We start from the raw sequence: 24,394 nt of genomic DNA on the forward strand, positions 1-24,394 counted from the left end.
TAAAAATTAAAGAAAAAATAATTTTTTAGAAAAGATGTAAATAAATAAATAAATAAATGTTAATCTCATCTAAAAAATACCTTGACAGAAACATCCATTTGACCAAATATCTGGGTTCCATGGCCTTGCCACATGACATATAAAATTAACCACCCCAGTTGCGGGAGAGAGGAAGTGAGATAAGAAAAGGTAGTCAATAAAAGCAGTGTTTTAATGTGTTAGTGAACAGGTTACTGCTGGTGGTAACTGGGGCTCAGTCCCACTGAGTTATCCTACTTAAGGAGAGGGAACTGGGCCATTTACCCACCTGCTCTGATTTTCATCACTGGTTGAGGGCTCATCTGGGGAGTTAACTTCCAGACTCCTCCAGTCTGCCCTGGGTCCAGATCAACACATTCACTCAGGGAAAGCTCCCAGTCACAGTCTCAAATGCTTGCAGTAGAATCCATCAGCATGTAAAAAAAGCAAGAGTGTACCTGTTACAGCCTGTGTGTAAGGAGTAGATTGTTACTAATTGTCCCAGTATTACTAGACTCTGATTTTTCTTTGGGGGGGGGGGGGGCGGTTCTCTGCTGGGAATGCCAACCATCACTTTGCTGGGTGAACTTTGACTCTTCTTTCAACACAGCTCAACTTTCACCTTGTCTGTGGTTCCTCCCAGGACTGCCTACTTCCATCACAGCACACACATCAGGCCCCTCCCCCTCTGTGCCTTCCTCCCCCACCCCCAACATCTTGAACCTTCCTTATCCTGGCATCTACCACGTTGCGTTGTAACTGTTGATTGACACACCCTGCCTTCTCCACTGTACTGGAATCCCTTTAGGGCCGAAACCATGAATTCTTTCTCTATAGGCACTTTACCTGGAGAACAATAACAAATGCTCATCGAATTAAAACCACGTTTAGGCTCAAACCTTAACATTACTAATGAGAGAAATAAACCCAATGATGGGTGTGTGATTAGCTCATGGAGGGACATTTCTCTGTCCTTCAGGTTCTATTTAGATTCCTAGCCTCAGCACTGCTGACATGTGGAGCCAGGTCATTTTGGGGGGTAGGGGCTCTATAGTATGTTGAGTAGCATCCATGGCCTTTATCCAGTAGATGCCAATAGCAATCCGCCAGTTGTGACAACCAAAAATGTCTACAGACATTGACCAGTGTCCCCTGAGGGGGCAGAATCACCCTCAATTTAGAACTGCTGGTCTAGAACGACCTTGTAATTAATTTCCAACAGTGAACATTTTAAGATTGAAAGGGGGTGCTATTACATTACACCTGGTGTGAACTGGAACTGTGTAGGCAATTGGAGATGTGACACCCCTTTCCCCCCATAAACCATCTCACAGAACAAACCCACAAGGCTATGGAGACCAACCTTGGAAACCCCTAAAGCCACTCTTTTCTTTCCTGCTTGTGGTTTGCTCTTATGGTAGAATATTTCAGCTCAAAAATAAACAAGTTCTTAACATAAGAACAGGTGGATGTATCACCTGCTGGTTTTTCAACCATCTATACCAGCGTTTTGTTCTGACAACAGAAATTGCCATTAACATAGAGAAACAGAAGTGGCTCTCCTACTTCTGATCCTTGGAGTGAGGCAAGAGAGGCCTGGTTAGAGAAACTGCGCAGTCGGTAAGTAGCAAAGCTGGGGCTTGAATGCAGAAACCCAGCTCTTGCCCCTAGACTCTTAACTACTCTATATGATGCATATATGGCTTCTTTGCTATGTGGAATTCTTGACAACTACAAAGAATAGTGAAAACTTATTGATGTGGGAATATGTTTATAACATCAGCTATATATACATGCAGATAGGTAGTAGATATTTGATAGATAGATAGATAGATAGATAGATAGATAGTTTGTGTTAGTCAGCTAGGACTGCCATAACAAAATACCAGACTGGGTGGCTTAAACAAGAGAAGTTAATTGTCTCATAGTTCTGGAGACTGGAAGTTCAAGATCAAGGTGTCAGCAGGGTTGGTTCTTGGCTTACAAATGGCTGCTTTCTCATTGTGTCTTTTCTCTATACACACACAAACCTGTGTATCTCTGGGTATCCTAATTCCCTCCTCTCATAAGCACACCAGTCAGATTGGGTGATGACTCATCCTAACAGCCTTATTTTAGCTTAGTCACCTCTTTAAAGGCCCTATCTTCTAATACAGTCACACTCAGAAGTACTGGGATTTAGGACTTCAATGTATGAATTTAGGAGGGTACGGGGGGCACAATTCAACCCATAGTGATATCCTATTGATAGATATATACATCTCCTACTACAATATGATAAAATTATAAATATATTTTATACCCTATATGTTATATCTAAATGTATGCTATAAATACATATATATATATTGCGGCATACCTCTTCAGGGGAAAGGCTAAGGGAGTAAACCCCGACAGAAAATCCGGAGCCGGAGTCCCTAAGGCGGTTTGACGTTGTAGTCAACACCGGCAACTCCTGCGGCGCACCTGAAGCCAAGCTGTATTGACTCCGTCTTTCCCTTGGATCCTTCAGCTGCGAAGAGAGGGGGGGTCTGCTGCATGGGCAACAGCAGACCCTCCATATCACCCTGCCCAGGCTCTGTAGCTTCAGCTTCACTGGAGAGGACACTCCAGCGTCATCACAAGATGTCGATTCAACACGGGAGGAGACAGATACCGTGTCACTCCCGAGTTGGACTGCACAGCCATTCTCGGCGGTGCAGATAGACTCTTAAGAAGCTACACCATCGTCTCTCGAGACGGACGGCTGCCGACGATGACATATATATATATTAGCTAGTAAAGAATGCCAAATTATGGCAATCCCTTACCTAAAACTCTTCAATGGCTTTTCACTGACTTAAAATAAAAACAGAAATCCTCTCCCCTAAAGCCCATAAGGCCCTGCAGGATCTACCCATCACCTCCCTACCCTCCTCACTGTTCCCCAAAAAAGCCAAACACATCCTTGGCTCCTGAATTTTTCCCTGCTGCACTTTCCCTCACATATCTACATGGCCCTCCCATTCTTCACTCTGCTCTCTGAAAACTCTAAAATGCCATCACCTCTCTCTGTGGGTCCTCTTATCCCACTCAACTTTCCCCACAGAACTGATCATTCTCTGATAGATACCTTTATTTGTTTGTGTTTTTTGTTTGTCTCCTGTACCAGGATTTAAGGGTTATAAGAGCAAAAACTCAGTTTACTTTGTTCCCCAACATCCCTGGAATAGTGTCTGAAGTGTAGTAGACATTCCATTTTTTTTAAAAGGGTTGAATAAATGGGTGGATGGATGGATGGATAGATAGACAAATGATTTCCACATATGTTATTTCTAGATCTGGCATCTATATAAATGAAATAATTGGTACATATGTACATAAAGATAGAGATACATGTAACCTAACTATAAGTGGATTTCCTTGAGTCCACTGTCAACATTACATTTCATCCAAAAGATGTGTAAAACCATATCTAAAAGCCTTGAAAAATAAGTCTGTCTTTGCTGAAGTCTCTTCAAGAGGCAGCAGAGGAAGTGGAATGACATTACACAAGACTTAGCCAACTTCCTAAAAACCCTCTTTACTGTTGCCCTAGTGCTCTCTTCCTCCTTCACAATTCCATCAGCCTCATCTTTGCCCTTCCACCTTTCACATCATTTTCTTCTAAAGGTAGGTCCTTTCTGATATAAGTCAACTTAACCTCTCTTGGTTTTTCCAGTTTTTCTCATCCCCCAAATTTTACCTCATTTAATACAAAAAAAAAAAAAAAGGCTCAGACCCACAAATACAAAGTCAGCTTCAGATGTGAGAATCCTCCCCTGAAAAATATCAACTTATTCCAACACTCATATATGTGAGGGAGTGTGTACATATATGTGTGTGCATATATTTATCTACACATAGACATCATTTTCAAGAAAGGTAAATGATGACAGTCAGGCAAGAGTAAATGAATGCATATCAAAGACTTTCATTCATTAATGAAGGAACCAGTAAAATGTTAAGACAGATTCAATGGCAATATGAAGAACAGATATACACATGAGGCTGAGCTGCCTCCAATGCCCTGGTTTGGTTGGAAACTACTCTGTCCAGCAGAGGTTTCATGACCACAGAAGAACAAATCTATCCAGGACACTGTATTTTGTCTGGGGGTAGGAAGGCGGCTGTTCCCTCTAGTGGAGAACAGCACAAGACCTCCGTCCCTCATGCTTTTTATTGAGAATGGTATGAATAGGAGATACAAGGTGAAAATTCATAAATCATCATTTTAGGTGCCTGGATTACAGTTGACAGTTACAGATTATAGATATCAATATAGAGGGCATAGTGACAGTCTGTTAGGGTCTATTAAACATCTTGATGCCACACTGGCACTAGGTGCAAGGTTTCATACATTCCTTGCTAGAGATTGTTTATAGTTAACTGAGAGATAAGAAAAGCAGAGCAAGCTCCAAAGCATAATAAGCATTCTTTAAGTCCAATTCCCATGGAAACCCTCTGAGTGGCCTTCAGTCCTGTCTACCTCACAGCCTTCCAGTGTTCTGTTGAGACTCAGAGGCTTCCCAGGGAGGGGCAGCCTGGCTCACGGCTTGAGCTACAATTCCCAAAACCACAAGGAGCTGTTCCCCACCCACACACACAAACATACTCATATACAAGACAGTCATGAATACAGCAATCAACATGCAAAAAGTGATTAATACCCTATAGGGCAATATAATGTAATGTTTTTTGCTGTTTGTTTTTTGTTTTTAGAGAGAGGGGAAGGGAGGGAGAAGGAGAGGGAGAGAAACATCAATGTGTGGCTGCCTCTCACATGCCCCCAATTGGGGACTTGCTCCACAACCCAGGCATGTGTCCTGACTGGCAATCGAACCAGCGACCCTTTGGTTTGCAAGCTGGCGCTCAATCCACTGAGCCACACTAGCCAGGGCCAATGTAATGTTTGAGATTATATTTTCTATAGGGCAGAAAGAAACTGCATATCTACCAGACAAAATGAACCTGCGTCTGTAGAAAAATTATTTGTGCTACAATCGATTTTCTACATGTTATCTTCTATGCCTACAGAGCTGTGAAATTGCTTGGCAATATAAAGGTGTAACACTCCTAAAGAATCAGATAATTCCCAGTATTCAGCTCTCCACTGGCTATCTTGGACATGAATGTGTATTTAGATACACATATACACACCTAGAAAAAATCCAGAATTCCAACAATGGTTATCTCAAAATGGTGGAATATTATATGAATTTTATTTTATTTTTTTATTTTTTTCATCAAACTTTTATTATTTATTTTTACAACAGATAAATTGTAGTGTATCAAATAATGTGACACCCTACAGAAACCAAAATAAACCAAACTCTACATGTACTGATATGACTAAATCTTGAAAATATTAACTGGAGTGACAAAAGAAAGTTGCAAGAGGATATCTATCCCATGTGACATCATTTATGTGAATTTTTAAACATATAAAACAGGACTATAGGTTGTTACGGAAATGTACATATGTAATAAAATTACAAAAGTATTTATGGAAGACTACACATCCACTTCAAGTCCCTAGTTATTTCTGGAGAAGGAAATAAAAAATGAAATAGTGGTGGCTTTAGCCATATCTAAAATATTTTATTTCTTTAAAAAATGATTCTGAAACCAATATGGCAAAATGATAATATATGTTAAATCTGGATGTAAGTGTCAGTTATACTTCTCTGGGTGTTTATATATAAGTTAAACTTTTTTAGGAAATAAAGAAGATGTTTGGCACTGTTCTGGGAGCCCTGTGATTTCCAAACAAAGTCTCCTGCATAGCAACTCAAGAAATGTAGTGCCTGTTGGAAAAAACGAAATAATTAGTGGATAGTTGAAGTCTCATTTGCATGGCAGGGGCTGCATCTGAAATACAAGTTCAGAGAAAGAAGCATGATAACACTTCCTGAGCTAGAGACTGGGACTAAGCTGGGTCTTGAGGATGAGTTAGATTTGGGGAGGAAGAACATGGGAGGACGAGTGAACTTACTAGGCACACCTGAGCACAAGTATGGCCGCCATGGGAGAATGACGTGTGTGGGGCAGGAAAGGGGACAGAAGGCATGGTGGTGACACTTTATTTTTCTGTGTTCTCAGGGCCCAGTGCAGTTGCCTTTATTTCATACTCTTCTCTTGGAAATATCATAAATGAATCCTTTTTTGGCGAAATGACTGAGAAAGATCAAGTGTACCTGAATTCCCACGTAGTAAGCGCTGCTATTGGACCCAGAAGGAACACATCTCTCTCCCAGGCTGTGATTCTGAGTTTTCAGCATGTGAAGGTGAGTCAAAACTGCAACTTGAGCTTGCTGGGGTTTCACAGACATAGATGAAACAATTTGCATAACCTCCCAGTCTGTGGTTCTAGACCTGCGCCTTCCCATATGGTAGCCAGGAGCTACCTGTAGCTACTAAGCATTTAAAATGGAATGGGTACTCACTATACTGGGTGATCCTTGAAGACGGGAACTTTGTTTTTGGCATTTACCATCCAGACTATCCTAAACCTTGGTTCCCTGATCTCTCACTACACCCCACTAATGAATAATTAGTTTATAACAGAAACTGTTTCTATTCATCAGAGACTAGATGGGGAGAACGGAGAAGGGTGAAGGAGTAGCAGGTGAAAGGTTAAGAGGTGGTGAGAAATCAGTCACCTTCTTTCACTTCCCCTTCATTTACCATTACAGCTAGTCAGTGGTCATCTTGATAATACATCTGGTCCCAAGTGGCACAGATTCTCCTATGAAAGGAAGATAAAAGGGATGGATGCATACAGAAATAAAAAGTAAGGAGAAAGGATGGGATAAAGAAGAATGATAAAGTGGTGAACACAGTGAGGGACGGTGATTCCCACATGGTGATGGGGTACCATAGCTTGCTAACTCCTGATCAGTATGCACATTAGAGGTGCCAAGAGCAAGAAAAATTGCTCTATAGAGAAAAAGAAATGGTGGACAGGCAATGGAGACAGAGTTGATAGAGTGTGGCAGAGAGATTAGGATAGAGTGAAAATTTAAAGGGAACTTTCAGGAAATAATAGAGACCTTAGAAGAGATTGTTTTTATATATATAGAATTTATTTTATTTTATTGATTATGCTGTTACAGTTGTCCTAATTTCTTTTCGCCCTGCTCCCTTCCACCCTGTGACCTCCGCTCCCTCTAGTTGCCCCCCCCCACTTAGTCCATGCCCATTGGTTGTGCATATAGTTCTTCTCAACATTTTCCTGTCTACTCCACTCCCTCCTACTATGCTTCTTAATTTCTGCATCATCTCCCTTTTCCCCCCTTCCCCCTCCCCGCTAACCTCCCCCCAATATGTTCCCCGTACCTGTAATTCTTTTTCCCCTCTCATTGCCTACTTAGTTTGCCTTTGTTTTGATTCCCTAGCTTCTGTTGTTGGTGGTTGTGATACAGTTTTCATTTTAATGTTTATAGTTTTGATCCTCCTTCTAAACAAGTCCCTTTAACGTCGCATATAACAGTGGTTTGGTTCTAATGAACTGCTTCAGTTTTACTTTGTCCTGGAAACACCTTCTCTGCCCTTGTATTCTGAATGACAGCTTCACTGGATAGAGTATTCATTGTTGTAGGTTTTTGCGTTTCATTACTTTGAATATTTCTTGCCAGTCCCTTCTTGCCTGTAAAGTTTCCTTTGATAAGTCCACTGAACATTTGAAGAATAGGATTGCCAGAGGGTGAAGGAGAACTAGAAATTGAAAAATTATGTGAAAAAATAATGAAGCAGAACTTCCCTAACTTGGGGAAGGAAATGAACTTACAGGTCCAGGAAGCACAGAGAGTTCCGGATAGGCTGGACCCAAGGAGGACCACACCAAGACACATTACAATCAAAATGTCAAAAATTAAAGATAAAGAAAGAATCTTAAAAGCAGCAAGAGAGAAGAAAAAAATTATGTACAAAGGGGTCCCAATTAGACTATCAGTGGATTGTGAAGACTTAGTATTTCTAGATTTCAAAAACTTAATAAGAAAAAAATCATTCAAACTATGTCTTTAATAATTTTTATATACTGATTTATATTAACATATTAAGAGAGAAGGATCTGGAGCAGCATTCTATAGAGTTATGTCTTTTTTTTAACTTATTGATTTTTTTAAGAGAGAGAAAAGAAAGGGGAGAGGAGAGAAACATCAATTTGTCGTTCCACATATTTATGCACTCATTGGCTGATTTTTGTGTGTGCCCTGACTGGGGATTGAACCTGCAACCTTGGCATATTAGGACGATGCTCCAACTGACTGAGCTACCTGGCCAAGGCCTGGAATTATGTCTTAACCAAATATGTGTATGCTCTGTAGGGATGCAACATATTAGACAGGCACACACAAAAAATATTTACAGTGTTTCACCTTGTATTTGAATTAAAATTTTAGTCTATTATGTAACAGGTTAAATCTATAAAGTGAAAAATACACTATTTTGAATATAGTGAGTTAAATATATCATTAACATTAATTTGATTTTTTTTTACCTTTTTAAATGTGGCTAGTAGAAAATTTCAAATTACATAAGTGGCTCACATACTATTTTTCTTGGGCAGCATTATTCTAGTGTGTGGAGTTATTTTAGTTGCAGGAACCTCCTACATCTGTGAAATTTGAAACTAGACATAATATTCATTTCTGCACAGAAGGCTGGTATTAATTATTAAGATTATATAACTCAATAATTTTTAAAAACTTTTATTTAATCTGTTGTCTTTGCCAATTCTCTATCCAAATTCTTAAAGACAGGAGGGGCAATAACCAGATGGAGATGTAGTAAAATTTGTTTGCTCCTTTCCCTTTCAGTTCTGTTAAGAAAATAAAAATTGAATGAAATCTTATTGTTTGTGACAACACGGGTAGACTTGAGGGCATTATGCCAAGTGATAAAAGTAAACAGAGAAAGACAAATACTGTGTGATCTCACTCATATGTGGAATCTGAAAAAGCCAAACTTGGGGGAGGTGGGCAGGGCAATGGGGAGCAACAGGGGGAAAAATGGGACAACTGTAATAAACAACAATAATAAAGTAATTAATAAATACCATGAAAAAGGTAAATTAAATTAAATTAAAAAACCAAACTCAAGAAACAGAGAACAGATTGTGATTACCAGAAATTAGGGGTGAGAGAACTAGGTGAAGGTGATTGGAAGGTACAAACTTTCAGTTATGAAAAGAATATGTTCTGGGGATTTAATGTACAGCATGGTGACTCTAGCTAATAATTACTGTATTGTATATTTGAAAGTTGCTAAGAGAGAAGATTTTAAAAGTTCTCACCACAAAATAAAAATTGTAACTATGTGAGGTGATGGATGGTAACTAAACTTATTATGGTAATCATTTCACTATATATATATATTTAAAAATCATTACATTTAACACCTTAAACTTATACAATGTTGTATGTCAGTTGTCTCAATAAATCTGGAAAATTAATCTAATTTTAAAATATAAATTTAAGAGTTAGAGGGGAAAGGTGGGGAAATGTAGGTTTTCTCTATCTGATGCATCAAATCCAGGTATGGAATTTGGGGGGGGGGGGTTGTTTTATTTATTTATTTATTTTGACAAAAAATATTTTTTGTTTTTTCAGTTACAGTTGTCCCATTATTCCCCCATTGCCCCCCACCCACCCAGCCCATCCCTTCTCCCTCAATCATATCCCCCCATTGCCCATGTCCATAAGGCATTTATACTTGTTCTTTAACTAAACCCTTCCCTTAATTATCACTCTTCTCTCCCTCCCCTTTCCCCCCTAATAACTATTATTCTGTTCCTTGTTCAATTTAGTTCATTTGTTTGTGTTCTTCCTTAGTCTCCTGTATTAGGTGAGATCATATGGTATTTTTCTTTCATTGCCTGGCTTATTTCACTAGGCATGATTCTCTCTAATTACATCCATGTTGTCGCAAACAGTAGGAGTTCCTTCTTTCTCTCTGCTGCATAGTATTCCATTGTGTAAATGTACCACAGTTTTTTGATCCACTCATCTACAGATGGGCACTTAGGCTGTTTCCAGCACTTAGCTATTGTAAACAGGGCTGCTATGAACATAGGGGTGCATAAGTTCTTTTGAATTAGGGTTTTAGGATTTTTCGGGTATAATCCTAGCAGTGGAATCGTTGGTTCAAAAGGCAGTTCCACTTTTAGTTTTTTGAGGTAATTCCATACTGTTTTCCATAGTGGCTGCACCAGTCTGCATTCCCACCAACACTGCACTAGGGTTCCCGTTTCTCCACATCCTCGCGAGCACTTGTTGTTTGTTGATTTGTTGATGATGGCCATTCTGACTGGTGTAAAGTGGTATCTCATTGTGGTTTTTATTTGCATCTCTTTGATGGTTAGTGATGTTGAGCAGTCTTTCATGTGTCTATGAACCCTCTGTGTATCCTCTTTGGAGAAGTGTTTGTTCAGTTCCTTTGCCCATTTTTTAATTGAGCTGTCTGTCTTCTTGGTGTTGAGACATATAAGTTCTTTATATATTTTGGAGATCAATCCCTTGTCTGAGATATCATTGGCAAATATGTTTTCCCATATGGTTGGTTTCCTTTTAACCTTGCTGATGTTTTCTTTTGCTGAGCAGAAACTCTTTTGTTTGATGTAGTCCCACTTGTTTATTTTTTCCTTTATTTCTCTTGCCTAAGGAGATGTATCTGTGAAGATATTGTTACGTGGGATATCTGAAATTTTCCTGCTTATGTTTTCCTCTAGGACTTTTATGGTGTCACGGCTTACATTTAAGTATTTGATCCATGTTGAGTTTATTCTCGTGTGTGGTGTAAGTTGGTGGTCTAGTTTCATTTTTTTTGCACGTCCCTGTCCAGTTCTCCCAGCACCATTTGTTAAAGAGGCTCTTCTCACTCCATTTTATGTTCCTTCCTCCTTTATCAAATATTAGTTGACTGTATATTCCTGGATTAATTTCTGGACTCTCTATTCTGTTCCATTGATCTATATGTCTGTTCTTATGCCAGTACCAGACTGTTTTGATCACAGTGGCTTTATAGTATTGTTTGATATCTGGTGTTGTGATTCCTTCTGCTGTGTTCTTCTGTCTCAAGACTGCTTTTGTTATTCAGGATCTTTTTTGGTTCCATATGAATTTTTGGAGGATTTGTTCTAGGTCTGTGAAACATGTCATTAGTATTTTAATAGGGATTGCATTGAATCTGTAAATTGCTTTGGGTAGTATGGCCATTTTGATGATGTTGATTCTTCCCATCCAAGAACATGGTATTTGCTTCCATTTATTTGTATCTTCCTTAATTTCTTTCTTCAATGTTACATAATTTTCAGAGCACAGGTCTCTTATCACTTTGGTTAAGTTTATTCCTAGGTACTTTATTTTTCTTGTTGCTATAGTAAGTGGTATTTTCTTTTCTGTCTCTGTCGCTGATATTTTATTGTTGGTGTACAGAAATGCCTTAGTTTTCTGTATATTTATTTTGTATCCTGCTATTTTGCCGAATTCACTTATTATATTGAGCAGTCTCTTAGTGGAGTTTATAGGATTTTCTATGTATACTATCATGTCATCTGCATATAATGATAATTTTACTTCTTCTTTCCCAATTTGGATGCCTTTTATTTCTTTTTCTTGTCTGATTGCTGTGGCTAGGACTTCCAACACTATGTTGACTAGGCATTGAGATAGTGGGCAGCCTTATCTTGTTCCTGACTTCAGGGGGAATGCTTTCAGTTTTTGTCCATTGAGTATGATGTTGGCTTCAGACTTCTCATATATAGCCTTAATTATGTTAAGGTATGCTCCCTCTATTCCCATTTTGCTGAGTGTTTTCACCATAAATGGGTGTTGTACTTTATCAAATGCTCTTTCTGCATCTATTAACATGATCATGTGATTTTTGTCTTTCATTTTGTTTAGGTGATGTATTATATTTATCGACTTGCGAATATTAAACCATCTTTGCATCCCTGGGATGAATCCCACTTGATCATGGTGTATGATCTTTTTGATGTATTGCTGGATCCTGTTTGCCAATATTTTATTGAGGATTTTAGCATCTATGTTCATCAGTGATATTGGCCTATAGTTTTCTTTCTTTGTTGTGTCTTGACCTGGTTTTGGAATTAGGGTAATACTGGCTTCATAGAAAGAGTTTGGGATTTTTCTCTCTTCTTGGATTTTTTGGAATAGTTTGAGAAGGGTAGGAGTTAGTTCTTCCCTAAATGTTTTGTAAAATTTGCCTGTGAAGCCATCCGGTCCAGGGCTTTTGTGTGCAGGGAGACTTTTTATTACTGTTTCAATTTCCTTCTTTGTTATTGATCTCTTGAGACTTTCTACTTCTTCTTGATTCAGTTTTGGAAAGTTATATGTTTCTAGAAATTTGTCCATTTCTTTTAGGTTGTCAAATTTCTTGCCATACAGTTGTTTGTAGTAATTTCTTACAATCCTTTGCGTTTCTGTGGTATCAGTCGTGATTTCTCCTTTTTTGTTTCTGATTTTGTTTATTTGGGTGTTCTCTCTTTTTTCTTGATGAGCCTGGCTAAACGCTTGTCGATTTTGTTTATTTTTTCAAAGAACCAGCTCCTAGTTTCATTGATCTTTTGAATTGTTTGTTTGGTCTCTTTGTCATTTAATTCTGCTCTGATCTTGATGATTTTCTTCCCTCTTCTTGCCCTAGGATTTGTTTGTAGTTGTTATTCTAGTTCTTGTAGCTTTAGGGTTAACTTTTATATTTAAATTCTTCTGTCCTTTTCAGATATGCCTGTATTGCTATGAACTTCCCTCTCAGGACTGCTTTTGCTGTGTCCCATAGGTTTGGGGCTGTTGTGTGTTCATTATCATTAGTTTCCAGAAATTTCTTAATTTATTCTTTGATGTCATTGTTAACCCATTCATTATTTAATAGCATGTTATTCATTCTCCATGAGTTTAAATGTCTTTGATCTTTTTCTCTGAGGTTGATTTTTAGTTTCAAGGCATTGTGGTCTGAAAAGATGCTTGATATGATTTCAATTTTCTTGAATTTGTTGCAGCTTCTTTTGTATCCTATCATGTGTTCTATCTTTGAAAATGTCTCATGTGCATTTGAAAAGAATGTATATTTTGCTTCTTGGGGGTGAAGGTTTTATATATATCAGTTAAGTCCATGTGGTTTAGTGTGTTGTTCAATGCCTGTATATCCTTGGTGTTTCTTTGCTTCGAAGATCTGTCTATTGTTGATAATGGAATGTTAAAGTCCCCTACTATGAGTGTGTTGCTGTTAATATCCTTCTTGTGGTCCTCTAGTATTTTCTTTATGTATTTGGGTGCTCCTATGTTGGGTGCATATATGTTTATCAGTGTTATATCTTCTTGATGGATTGTTCCCTTAAGTATTATGAAATGTCCTTCTCTGTCTCTTTTTATTGCCCTTGCTTTGAAATCCGTTTTGTCTGATATGAGTACTGCAACCCCAGCTTTTTTTTCATGTCCATTTGCTTGGAATACTTTTTTGTATCCCTTCACTTTCAGTCTGTGTAAATCTTTTGTTTTGAGGTGTGTTTCTTGTAGACAGCAAATATGTGGGTCCTGTTTTCTTATCCATTCTGTTACCCTATGTCTTTTAATTGGAGCATTTAGTCCATTTACATTTAAGATTATTATTGAATGTATTTATTTATTTCCCTTTGTAGCTGTGTTTCTCTCCTCTTTTTTTCTTCTTTTTCTTAAAACATTCCCTTTAGCATCTCTTGCAATGCTGGTTTGGTGGAGATGTATTCTTTTAGTCTTCCTTTGTCTGAGAAACTTCTTATTTCACCTTCTGTTTTGAATGAGAGCCTTGCTGGGTAGAGTAGTCTTGGTTGTAGGCCTTTGTTTTTTATTGCTTGAAATATTTTTGACCATTCCCTTCTGACTTGTAATGTTTCTGTTGAGAAATGAATCGATAGCCTTATCAGATCTCTCTTGTATGTTATTTGCTGTTTTTCTCTTGCTGCTTTTAGGATTCTCTCTTTATCTTTGAATGTTGCCATTTTAATTGTGATGTGCCTTGGAGTGGGTTTTTTGGGGTTACTCTTCATTGGGACTCTCTGTGCTTCCTGAACTTGCATAACGTTTTCTCTCGTCAAGTTGGAAACTTTTTTCTGTCATTATTTCTCCTATCAGCTTTTCTATTCCTTGTTCTTTTTCTTCTCCCTCTTTATTCCAATGACTCGGATGTTATTTTTCCTCGTGCTATCCTGTAATTCCCTTACATCTTGTTCATATTTTTTCAATTTTTTTTCCATCTGTTGTACTGTCTGGGAATTTTTTTCTACATTGTCCTCTAACTCACGGGTCTGATCCTCTGCTTCATTTAGCCTACTTTTGATTGATTCTACTTTGTTTTTCAGTTCAGAGATTGTATTCTTCATTTCTTCCTGGTTCTTGTTAATAGTTTCTATGTCCTTTCTTATGCTGGTATAGTTCTCTGTAAGTTCCCTGTAATTTTCTTGGAGATGTTGGTAACTTTCTTGGAGGTTGTCGTAGTTGTTTTTGAGGTTGTCGAGTATATTGAGCTTCTTCACCACCATTGTTTTGAATTCCATGTCTGACATTTGGGCTGTGTCTATTCTATCTACCTCTCTTTCTGGGAATTCCTCTTTTTTTTCATTGAGAGGTTGTTTCTGCGTCTTACTATGTTAGATTCTTCTTGTTTGTTTTTGTTTTGGGGGTTTGTCTGCTTTGATTTCCCTCCTTTGAGGTATGAGATTCTTTATAGGAGATCTGGGGGTTTCAGTGGTGCCATCTCTTTGATCTCCTGAGTCTGATGTTCTTGGGTTACCCTTTATGTCGTTTGTTTATGCTGTCTGGTTATATTTCAGATGTTCTTTGGTGGGGTCTTCCCTCTTTTTAGTTGATTGAGAGTCACTCTGTCCACTTTGTCTTGAGTTCTTTTGTGGAGATGCTGTTAAAAACATAAACACACAGCCCAGGCAGGAAACCCACACCCTCAAAAATATCCCCCACCCTCTATCCCGCTATCGTTAGCAAATGAGCCAGTATTAATATAAATGTAGAGAGGTTAGGGCTTTTATACTATAGGAAGAATATATAAGAGTTGTTTTTAAAGAGGAAAAATATAATTTTTGAGAGAGGGGATGATAGATTAGTAATAGTAGCAAATAGTGTCAAGACTATGCAAGACAGTGGGTAATATTTACATTGTATGTTAATAATAATAAAAGAAAAAGAGAGAAGAATGCAGAATATAGTAAGAAAGTGGAATTGTATAGTATTAGATATATATAGTAGTTATATTCTATTTAGTTAGTGTGAAAGGGAGGCTAAACAAAACAGACAAACTAATAAATAAAAATTAAAGAGGAAGGATGAGAAGGAGAGATGGTATGAAACAAATTAAAGAGATAGTTTTTTTTAATCTTTTTAAATAAAAGTAAAAATTAAAATTAAAAATAAGAAATTTTAAAATTTTAAAATAAAATAAAATACAAATAAAAAACTAAAATAGAAATAAAAATTTTAAATATATATATACAAAAGGAAAGTTTTTACTCAGTTCAGCCTTTGTGTGTCGTCTTATTTTTCTGGATCCACAGCTGGTCTAATGAGGCGGGTTCCTGATCTTTGCAGGTTTGGCACATGTTTGGAGCCAGCTGGGGTGCCTGTGTGCGCACGCACATGCCCGAGCAAGGTAGCCTGCGCCCTAGCCTCAGGCCTCCAAGTCGAGCCCCGGGAGTTAGTCTCTCGCCCCTTGGGGCAGGGCCCCAGACACTTGTGCACAGTGGAAATGAGCGTCTGTGAGTAGCAGCCTCCTGCTGTTCCCGCGCCGCAGCCGCCCGTTGTTCCTGCACCCGCCTGGGCAGGCACAAGCCAAGCCTGCGCAAGTGGTCTGCGCTCCGGCCTGGTGGCCACTGGGACTTGCCAGGGGTGTCTGCGCATGGTCTTCTGAGTCCCCAGTGGGCCCTCCCTGCACCCGTTGGGGCACTGATCTTATGTCTGTTGGGGTGTGTCTGAGGTGCACCCAGACACGCAGCCGGCGACCTGGTTGCACGCCTGGGCCAGTGTATGAGGGCACTTACCTGTGCGCATCAGCGCTACCCAAGGGGAGGGTTGAGGAGTGGGCAAGCACTCTTCTGCGCCTGCACTCTTCTAGAATGTCCTATCACCCCCAACCTTTCCTCCCCTCTCCGCAGTACACAAGAGAAAAAAATAAAGAAAAATCACATTCTTACATGCACAGCAGTATGCTGTTTCTTGTCTTTCAGCGCCAGATGCCACCTGGTCCTCTCCTGGCTCTGCCAGCGGGCAGAGATTTGCTCTCCTTCCGATTCGTCTCTGGGGAAGCCTGTGGTCGCTAAAAAGTCTTTGTGTGCTTCCAGCCGCAGCTCAGGGAGCCACCCCAGTCAGAAATCCCATCTCGTCCCTTTTTCCTCCACTATCCTCACCAAACAGGTCGCTCCCAGATGGTTTTCTCTAATCCAGCATTGCCAAGGCTCGACTCCTGCCAGTGTCTAGCTGCTCACTGACATGTTCTGTCTGCAATTAGCCCAAATTACAGACAGCTCTCTGGAGACAGAAAGTGCAGCCTCCCCTCATTCCTCCGCCATCTTCTCTCTGTCTTTTTTTCTTGATGAGCCTGGCTAAAGGCTTGTCGATTTTGTTTATTTTTTCAAAGAACCAACTCCTACCTTTGTTGATCTTTTGAATTATTTGTTTAGTCTCTATGTCATTTAATTCCACTCTGATCTTTATTATTTCCTTCCTTCTACTTGCCCTAGGCTCCATTTTTGTTGTTGTTCTAGTTCTTGTAGCTGTTGGGTTAGTTTTAAATTTGAGCTTCTTCTATTCTTTTCAGGTAGGCCTGTATTGCTATGATCTTCCCTCTCAGGACTGCCTTCGCTGTGTCCCATAGGTTTGGGGCTGTTGTGTGTTCATTATCATTAGTTTCCAGAAACTTCTTGATTTCTTCCTTGATGTCATTGTTAACCCATTCATTATTTAATAGCATGTTATTCATTCTCCATAAGTTTGGATGTCTTTGATTTTTTTCTTTGAGGTTGATTTCTAGTTTCAAGGCATTGTGGTCTGAAAAGATGCTTGATATAATTTCAATTTTCTTGAATTCGTTGAGGCTTCTTTTGTGTCCTATCATGTGGTCTATCTTTGAAAATGTCCCATGTGCATTTGAAAAGAATGTATATTTTGTTTCTTTGGGGTGAAAAGTTCTATATATATATATATATATATATCAGTTAAGTCCATGTGGTTTAGTGTGTTGTTCAATGCCTGTATATCCTTGGTGTTTCTTTGCTTCGAAGATCGGTCTATTGTTGATAATGGAGTGTTAAAGTCCCCTACTATGAGTGTGTTGCTGTTAATATCTTTCTTGTGGTCTTCTAGTATTTTCCTTATATATTTGGGTACTCCTATGTTGGGTGTGCATATGTTTACCAGAGTTATATTTTCTTGATGGGTTGTTCCCTTAAGTATTATGAAATGTCCTTCTCTGTCTCTTTTTATTGCCCTTGCTTTGAAATCCGTTTTGTCTGATATGAGTACTGCTATCCCAGCTTTTTTTTTTTTTTTCATGTCTGTTTGCTTGGAATATTTTTTGTATCCCTTCGCTTTCAGTCTGTGTAAATCTTTTGTTTTGAGGTGTGTTTCTTGTAGACAGCATGTATGTGGGTCCTGTTTTCTTATTCATTTCACTACCCTATTTCTTTTAATTGGAGCATTTAGTCCATTTACATTTAAGGTTATTATTGACGTGTATTTATTCATTTCCCTTTGTACCTGTGTTCTCTCCCTATCTTTTTTCTTCTTCTTCTTCTTTTTTTTTAAAGTATTCCTTTTAGCATCTCTTGCAATACTTTTTTGGTGGAGATCTATTCTTTTAGTCTTCCTTTGTCTGAGAAACTCCTAATTTCCAGGTATGGAAGTTTTGATGTCTGGCTTGGGGCAAAGAGAATGGAGCAAGAAATCTGGAAATGGCCCAGTGGATTCTCAAAGGGGGTACAGGCCCCAAACGGAAGATCTGACTCATCTCCTTGCCCCCATAAACTGTGGCTCTTTGGGACAAAGAGAAGAGGTGGGAGGCTAATCTTACTCTGTTTCCTGGTGATGTATTTTTTACTATCTACCCCTCACATCACATGAACAATCATTGTGTTGTAGTCAGGGACAGGATTGGTGTGGAAAGACCAGGGAAATTTGTTTTTTGGTTGGTTTTGTTTCTTTGGGTGGGGTGCATAGAAATTTGACTTGGAGAGTCAGCCTTTATCTGACTCTCATGGTAGAGGAGAGTCATAAAACCTATGACATCTTATAAAATTCAGCCTTCCACAGACAGAAATGACCTTGTTTTATGTTTTTTGAAATGCTAATTGAGGTGGGGCTATGGAGGCAGGGGTCCTGGTGGCCATCCCCATCACCTAAAAGAGAAATCAACCAAGTCACTTCTCAGCCATGGCTCTCATTCTCCACCCTGGCATAGACCAACACTCTAAGAGGTGTTCCTCCTAAACAAGAACACAATGAGCCTGTTCTATTTTCAGATGAAGCCCCTGAGCCAAAATGTTATCTGTGTCTTCTGGAAAAGCACGGAGCAGGGCAGCCACTGGTCCAGGGATGGCTGCTCCCTGGTCCAGCTGAACAAGAGCCACACCACATGCAGCTGCACCCACTTGTCCAGCTTCGCTGTCCTCGTGGCCTTCACCAGCCAGGTATGATGTAAACATTTAATTCCTCTGGCAAATCCTTTTTGAGCCCCTACTAGGTGCTGGTAAGTGCTGTAAAGAACATGAAAAAGAGCGAGGGACTGGAGTGACTGCAGAGGCGTGCCACTTTCAATCAACTGCTCAGAGGAGGAGTAACTATGTGAGCTGAAATATGAATATTAAAAGTCAGTAGGGCTACAATGCGATGAACCTAGAAAACATCACACTGAGTGAGAGAAGCCAGACACAAAGGACCACATATTGTATGATTCCACTAACATGAAATGTCCAGAAGAGGCAAATCCATAGAGACAGAAAGCAAACTGGTGGCTGCCAAGGGCTGGTGGGAGGAATGAATGGGGGTAACTGTTTAGTGGGCATGGGGTTTTATTTTAGGGTTGATGAATATGTTTTGAAACTACATAGAGGTAGTGGCTGCACAACACTGAACGTGCTAAATGCCACCGAACTGTGCAGTGTAAAATGGTGAACTTTATCTTATTTGGATTTTATATCAATGAAAAAAAAACAGTAGGAAAGGGTCTCAGAAAGAGCATCTGATGAAGAAATACAAGAGCCTGAAGAGAGAACAAATTTGGCGTGTTCCAAAGGAAAAGTAGCTGGAACAGAGTAAATGAGAGGAGTTGGAAGGAGGCAGATTGGAGAGACAGAGGCAGGAGAAATGTGCCAGGTCTCCAATGCCCTGTCAGGAATTTAGATTTCATTTGAATTGCAATGGGAAGGCAATGGAGGGTTTCCATCATGGACGCTGCATATTTACATCATTAGAAGATCTCTCTAGCCCTAGCTGGTGTGGCTCAGTGGACTGAATGCTGGCCTGTGAACCCAAAGGTCACTGGTACAATTCCCAGTCAGGGCACATGCCTGGGTTGTGGGCCAAGAGGCAATCCATCAATGTTTCTTTCACACATCAATGTTTCTCTACCTCCCCTTCTTTCTCCCTTCCACTTTCTCTAAAAATAAATAAATAAAGTCTTTTTTAAAAAAAGAAGATACCTCTGGTTCTCAGGTCAACAATGAACAATGGTCAAGAGAGGACTCACAGCCTTGGCCAGTGTGACTCAGTTGGTTGGAGCATCATCCTGTAAATGGAAAGGTCATGGGTTCGATTCCTGGCTAAGGCACATGTCTGGGTTGCAAGAGGCAACCAATCCATGTTTCTTTCACACATCGATGTTTCTCTCCCTTTCTCTCTCCCTCCCTCCCTTACCCTCTCTCTAAAATCAATAAGCCAGGGATAAAAATAAGAGTGGTCTCACAGGACATGATGGTGGCCAAGGTTCAGGTGGCAGCAGTTGAGGTAGTGGGAGACAGTCAGACAGGACACATATCCTAGAAGTGGGGTTGGAGAGCTTACATGGGCTGGGCGACAGCACACAGGAAGTTCTACATCCCTCTCCTCTTCTCAGGGATGGAAGTGGTACCCCAAGAACAACGTTTGCTGGAAATCTCTGGACTCTCCTATTATACAGGGCAGTGGGGAAGCTAAAATAGGTTTAAAAACATACAATACTTATCTTAGTCATTGTTACATTTATGAACTTCATCTGAGTTGGGCATAGCCTTAGTTTATTCATTTTCATTGATGTATATGCATAATATCCCCTTGCATGACTACAATTTACTTATTCTACAGTTAATAAGTGTCTAGTTGTTTCCTGTCAAGATCTGTTAAAAACTTTTCTGAGATGAAGCATAGACAATTCCATGTGGGGCATTCTAGGGTGATGAGGAAGCAACATATTCCAGATGTTGCAGCTACAGATGGTTGGCACCTCTGTTATCATGAGTTTCTGAGTTACTTTGTGGAGCAGGATATTGTTCCATCATTATAAATTTGAAAAAAAGACACAACTAAATTATATTCTTAGGGGTTGAATACATAGGTGGTAAAAATTATCATAGAAGGATCATGGCTACCTCTAGGGGATAAGGTGATTTGCAATTAGGAAGAGCATCTGGGATCATGTCCACAGGTTAGTTCATGATCAGTGCTCACTTAATAATTATTAATCGTATGCTAGATGGGCTTTTATGCTTTTTTCTGTATATGTGTTAGATTTCATAATTTTAAGGTTGAAAAAGCAAAGGATTAAAAAGTTCTATAAAGTAACACTTAAAAAAGTAAAAATCCCCATATAATTATAAGGAATGGTGAGTATCATTTCCCATAAGTGAGTCTGGCTAAGTCTGTATTGCTCATCAGATCCCTGGTCTGTGTCTTTAATGAGATGAGTCCCCATCAGCTGAATTACATAAGGTATCTTAGTTTAGGGCCTCCAACCAGCCGATCTTGAAACAAGAATTGGAGGGCAAGTAGTTTCTCTGGGAGGTGAAGCTAGGAAACATCAGTAGGACAGTAGGGAAGTGAGAGAGGAAGAGAAGACAGCCAGGAAAGGATGCATCAGAAAGAAGGTTAACCCCATGGACAACTGGGGCTCAATCCCACTGGGTGCTTCTGGGAGATATTGTAGGACATGCACCTCAGAGCCCTCCCACCAGAGGTGGAGTGAGCTGGGGAATTTATCTACCAACTCCCCAACTGTTACTGTTTGAAGGTAACTTCCAGGGGTGTTACGCCCTGGCACTTGTGACTTGCTCTGGCACGTCCAAGCACACTCTCATGACAGGGGAAATAGACTCAGGCAGAGTCACTGGGCTTCACAGAAAGCAGCCAAGGTCAGGTACAGATGAGTATAAAGAGGTTAATAGCCTCTGCTACACAGAACTTCTTGTGTCTCTTCGGGTGCCAGACTGAGTCTGGCATACCGATTCATTTCAACTCAAATTCTGCTGTGCAACATAGAGCCTATAGTTCACAATAGGGGGGTGTGCGCTTAATAACTTGCTAAGAGGGTGGATCTCATGTTGTGTTCTTACCACAAATTTTTTTAAAAAGCAAGAGGACACCAGAAATCTTTAGATTGTGAAGATGATAGCACAGATACATGTCTATTTCTAAACTCATCAAAACGTGTGCACTCAATATGTGTAATAACTTATATATTAGGTATACCTCAATAAAGCTGGGGAGAAAGCCTTAGTCTTACAGACACCTCCCACACTCTCCATCATCAGGCTTTGTGCCTGTGTTTAGGATGCCCTATTCCAAAGGGAGAAAACCATAATCCCAGAGCAGGGAAGTGTGACTGATATCTCCTCTTTGCTGGGTCCCAGGAGGAGGATCCCGCCCTGACTGTGATCACCTACGTGGGGCTGAGCCTCTCTCTGCTGTGCCTTCTCCTGGCGGCCCTCACCTTCCTGCTGTGCAAAGCCATCCAGAACACCAGCACCTCCCTCCACCTGCAGCTCTGCATCTGCCTCTTCCTGGCCCACCTGCTCTTCCTCACAGCCATCAACAGAACAGAGATTAAGGTACTGACACTGTCTCAAAGGACCCTTGTCCTGCCCAGGGGAGGCGGAGTTCATGGGCCATGCTGCATTGGACCCCTTAATAAAATGCTCTTGGGTTCTGGGAAAGGTTGAGGGGTGGTGCAAAGGTGGGCAGTGCTGACACTGATTACCAAACACTTTTACATTTGATGACTGTGGCCTAATGTCATGTGCTCTGAACTCAATACCAGTATGAAGGAGAAATCCTCGGGTCACACTCCACCCTAAGTATCCCAGCTGGTGACTCTTACTCCTCCCCCAGGTGCTGTGCGCCATCATCGCAGGTGCCTTACACTACCTCTACCTGGCCTCCTTCACCTGGATGCTGCTGGAGGGCCTGCACCTCTTCCTCACTGCGCGCAACCTGACTGTGGTCAACTACTCCAGTGTGAGCAGGCTCATGAAGAAGTTCATGTTCCCTGTGGGCTACGGAGTCCCAGCTGTGATTGTGGCCATTTCTGCAGCTTCCAGGCCTCACCTTTATGGAACACCTGATCGGTGAGTTTCACTCTCACCCTCTTCCCTGGGCGGTTGGGGGTCAGCATTGACGATGGTGACTGAGATAGCAATAGCAAACGCACTCTACTTTTCCCTGAAGTGTAAGAGCGCTGACGTTCCCCGCAAAGAAGAAGGGAAGATGGCAGTAAGAGCTTGGAAGTTTCTGAAAGGAAGGAGTTTTGTGGTTAGGTGCCAGCTTTATCCCTCCCATAATTCAGAGTTTTCAAGTCTCAGGGTCCTCTTTAGCAAAATAGAGATAATGATTATGATCCCCATTGTCCCACCCTCATGATGCTGGTATGAAAATTCAACAGGACTATGCTTATAAAATGTTTAATGTAGCATTAACACATGGTAGTGAACAATCAAAACCTTCATTGCCATCAGCTGACATTTTCAGAAAAAGAAGAAATTCTCTACTAGGAAAAGATGTCATTTCATGTTCCTTTCACCTGCTTTCTCCGATCTCTCTTTGTGTTCCTTTTCCCCTTGTTCCCAGCTGCTGGCTCCACCTGAAAAAAGGATTCATCTGGGGTTTCCTTGGCCCCGTCTGTGCCATTATCTCTGTGAGTATGTGGCTCCAGTGCTCCTGACCAAGGAAGCAGCATAAGTGTTAGGTGCAAGACAGTACAAGGGGCATGCATTTTCTCTGTTGTATGGTTTCCACCTGCTACCAATTCAGTCCCATGTGTGGGAAAGTAGGAGTTGTGTGCAATTCATAATGAACACATTGCATTATTTTAACTTGGCATTCTTCCTGGTCTGCATCATTCCTGCAGGTGAATTTAGTATTTTTTCTTTTGGTCCTTTGCATTTTGAAAAGAAAACTCTCATCTCTCAACAGTGAAGTGTCAACCATCCAGAATATAAGGTAAGATAGAGCAAATGGTACTTCTGACCCCGTCTTCCTCTGCTCACACACTTTTTTAAAAGATTTTATTTATTTATTTATTTTTAGAGAGAGGGGAAGGGAAGGAGAAAGAGAGGGAGAGAAACATCAATGTGTGGTTGCCTCTCACATGACCCCACCTGGGGACCTGGCCCGCAACCCAGGCATGTGTCCTGACTGGGAATCAAACCAGCAACCCTTTGGTTCACAGGCCAACACTCAATCTGCTGAGCCACACCAGCCAGGACTACTCACCCATTTTTGTCTTTCCCACATATCTACACACACATACACCCCACAACCAGGCTTCAGGGACAAGAAAGGCCACTGCCCTCTCCCAATGTCTGTATTAGCTAGAATATAGGCTAAGCTACTGAGACAAAAAGACCCCCTAAAAGAGTGAAATAGAAGTTTATGTTATTCTCATGTCACAGTCCAGATGTGAGTAGTCCAGGACCAGCGGGAAAGCTCTGCTCACTAAAGTGATCCAGAGACTCAGATTCTTTCTATTTTGTTTCTCTGCCATTCCCTAGGATGTTGTCTTTGTCAGTTTCCCATCCATGGGAGGAAGGTGACATGGAAGTTGCATGGTCCACATTCGCTTATATCTTATTGGCTAGACCTTAGTCACATGGTGACACCTAGCTTCAAGGGAGGCTGAGAAATGTAGTCTCTAACTAGGTAGCCATGTGTCCTTGAAAGAACTCAAAATGGGAAGAGAGCTAACCCTAAAAGGAGGAGGGGGAGAATGGAAAAAAAAACAAACAGCAGCTTCCACCACACAACGCAAGATGCACACAAGTGTACTCCTTTTTGTCAAAAACAACCAACCTAAGTTTATTAATCCATCAGTTACTGAAAGCTTAAATTCT

General features: G+C 40.4%; 1 protein-coding gene across 4 annotated transcripts in view; it reads left to right on the forward strand.

Moving 5' to 3' along the window:
* Positions 1 to 24,394, forward strand: part of ADGRE3 (adhesion G protein-coupled receptor E3) — a 56,562-nt gene that overhangs the window by 26,329 nt on the left and 5,839 nt on the right. For 3 of the 4 annotated variants that reach the window (XM_090289668.1, XM_090289669.1, XM_090289670.1), the window contains 6 exons: positions 6,139 to 6,323; positions 18,560 to 18,727; positions 21,920 to 22,117; positions 22,398 to 22,633; positions 23,133 to 23,199; positions 23,413 to 23,504. In XM_090289668.1, coding sequence (XP_090145794.1) covers positions 6,139 to 6,323; positions 18,560 to 18,727; positions 21,920 to 22,117; positions 22,398 to 22,633; positions 23,133 to 23,199; positions 23,413 to 23,504 — 946 coding nt within the window. The remainder of the gene's footprint in view (positions 1 to 6,138; positions 6,324 to 18,559; positions 18,728 to 21,919; positions 22,118 to 22,397; positions 22,634 to 23,132; positions 23,200 to 23,412; positions 23,505 to 24,394) is intronic. The other variant, XM_090289671.1, reaches the window with a different exon arrangement.

This window comes from Furipterus horrens, unplaced genomic scaffold (assembly GCF_987537825.1).
Source record: "Furipterus horrens unplaced genomic scaffold, mFurHor1.1.pri manual_scaffold_10, whole genome shotgun sequence".
In the NCBI taxonomy this organism is placed as follows: domain Eukaryota; kingdom Metazoa; phylum Chordata; class Mammalia; order Chiroptera; family Furipteridae; genus Furipterus; species Furipterus horrens.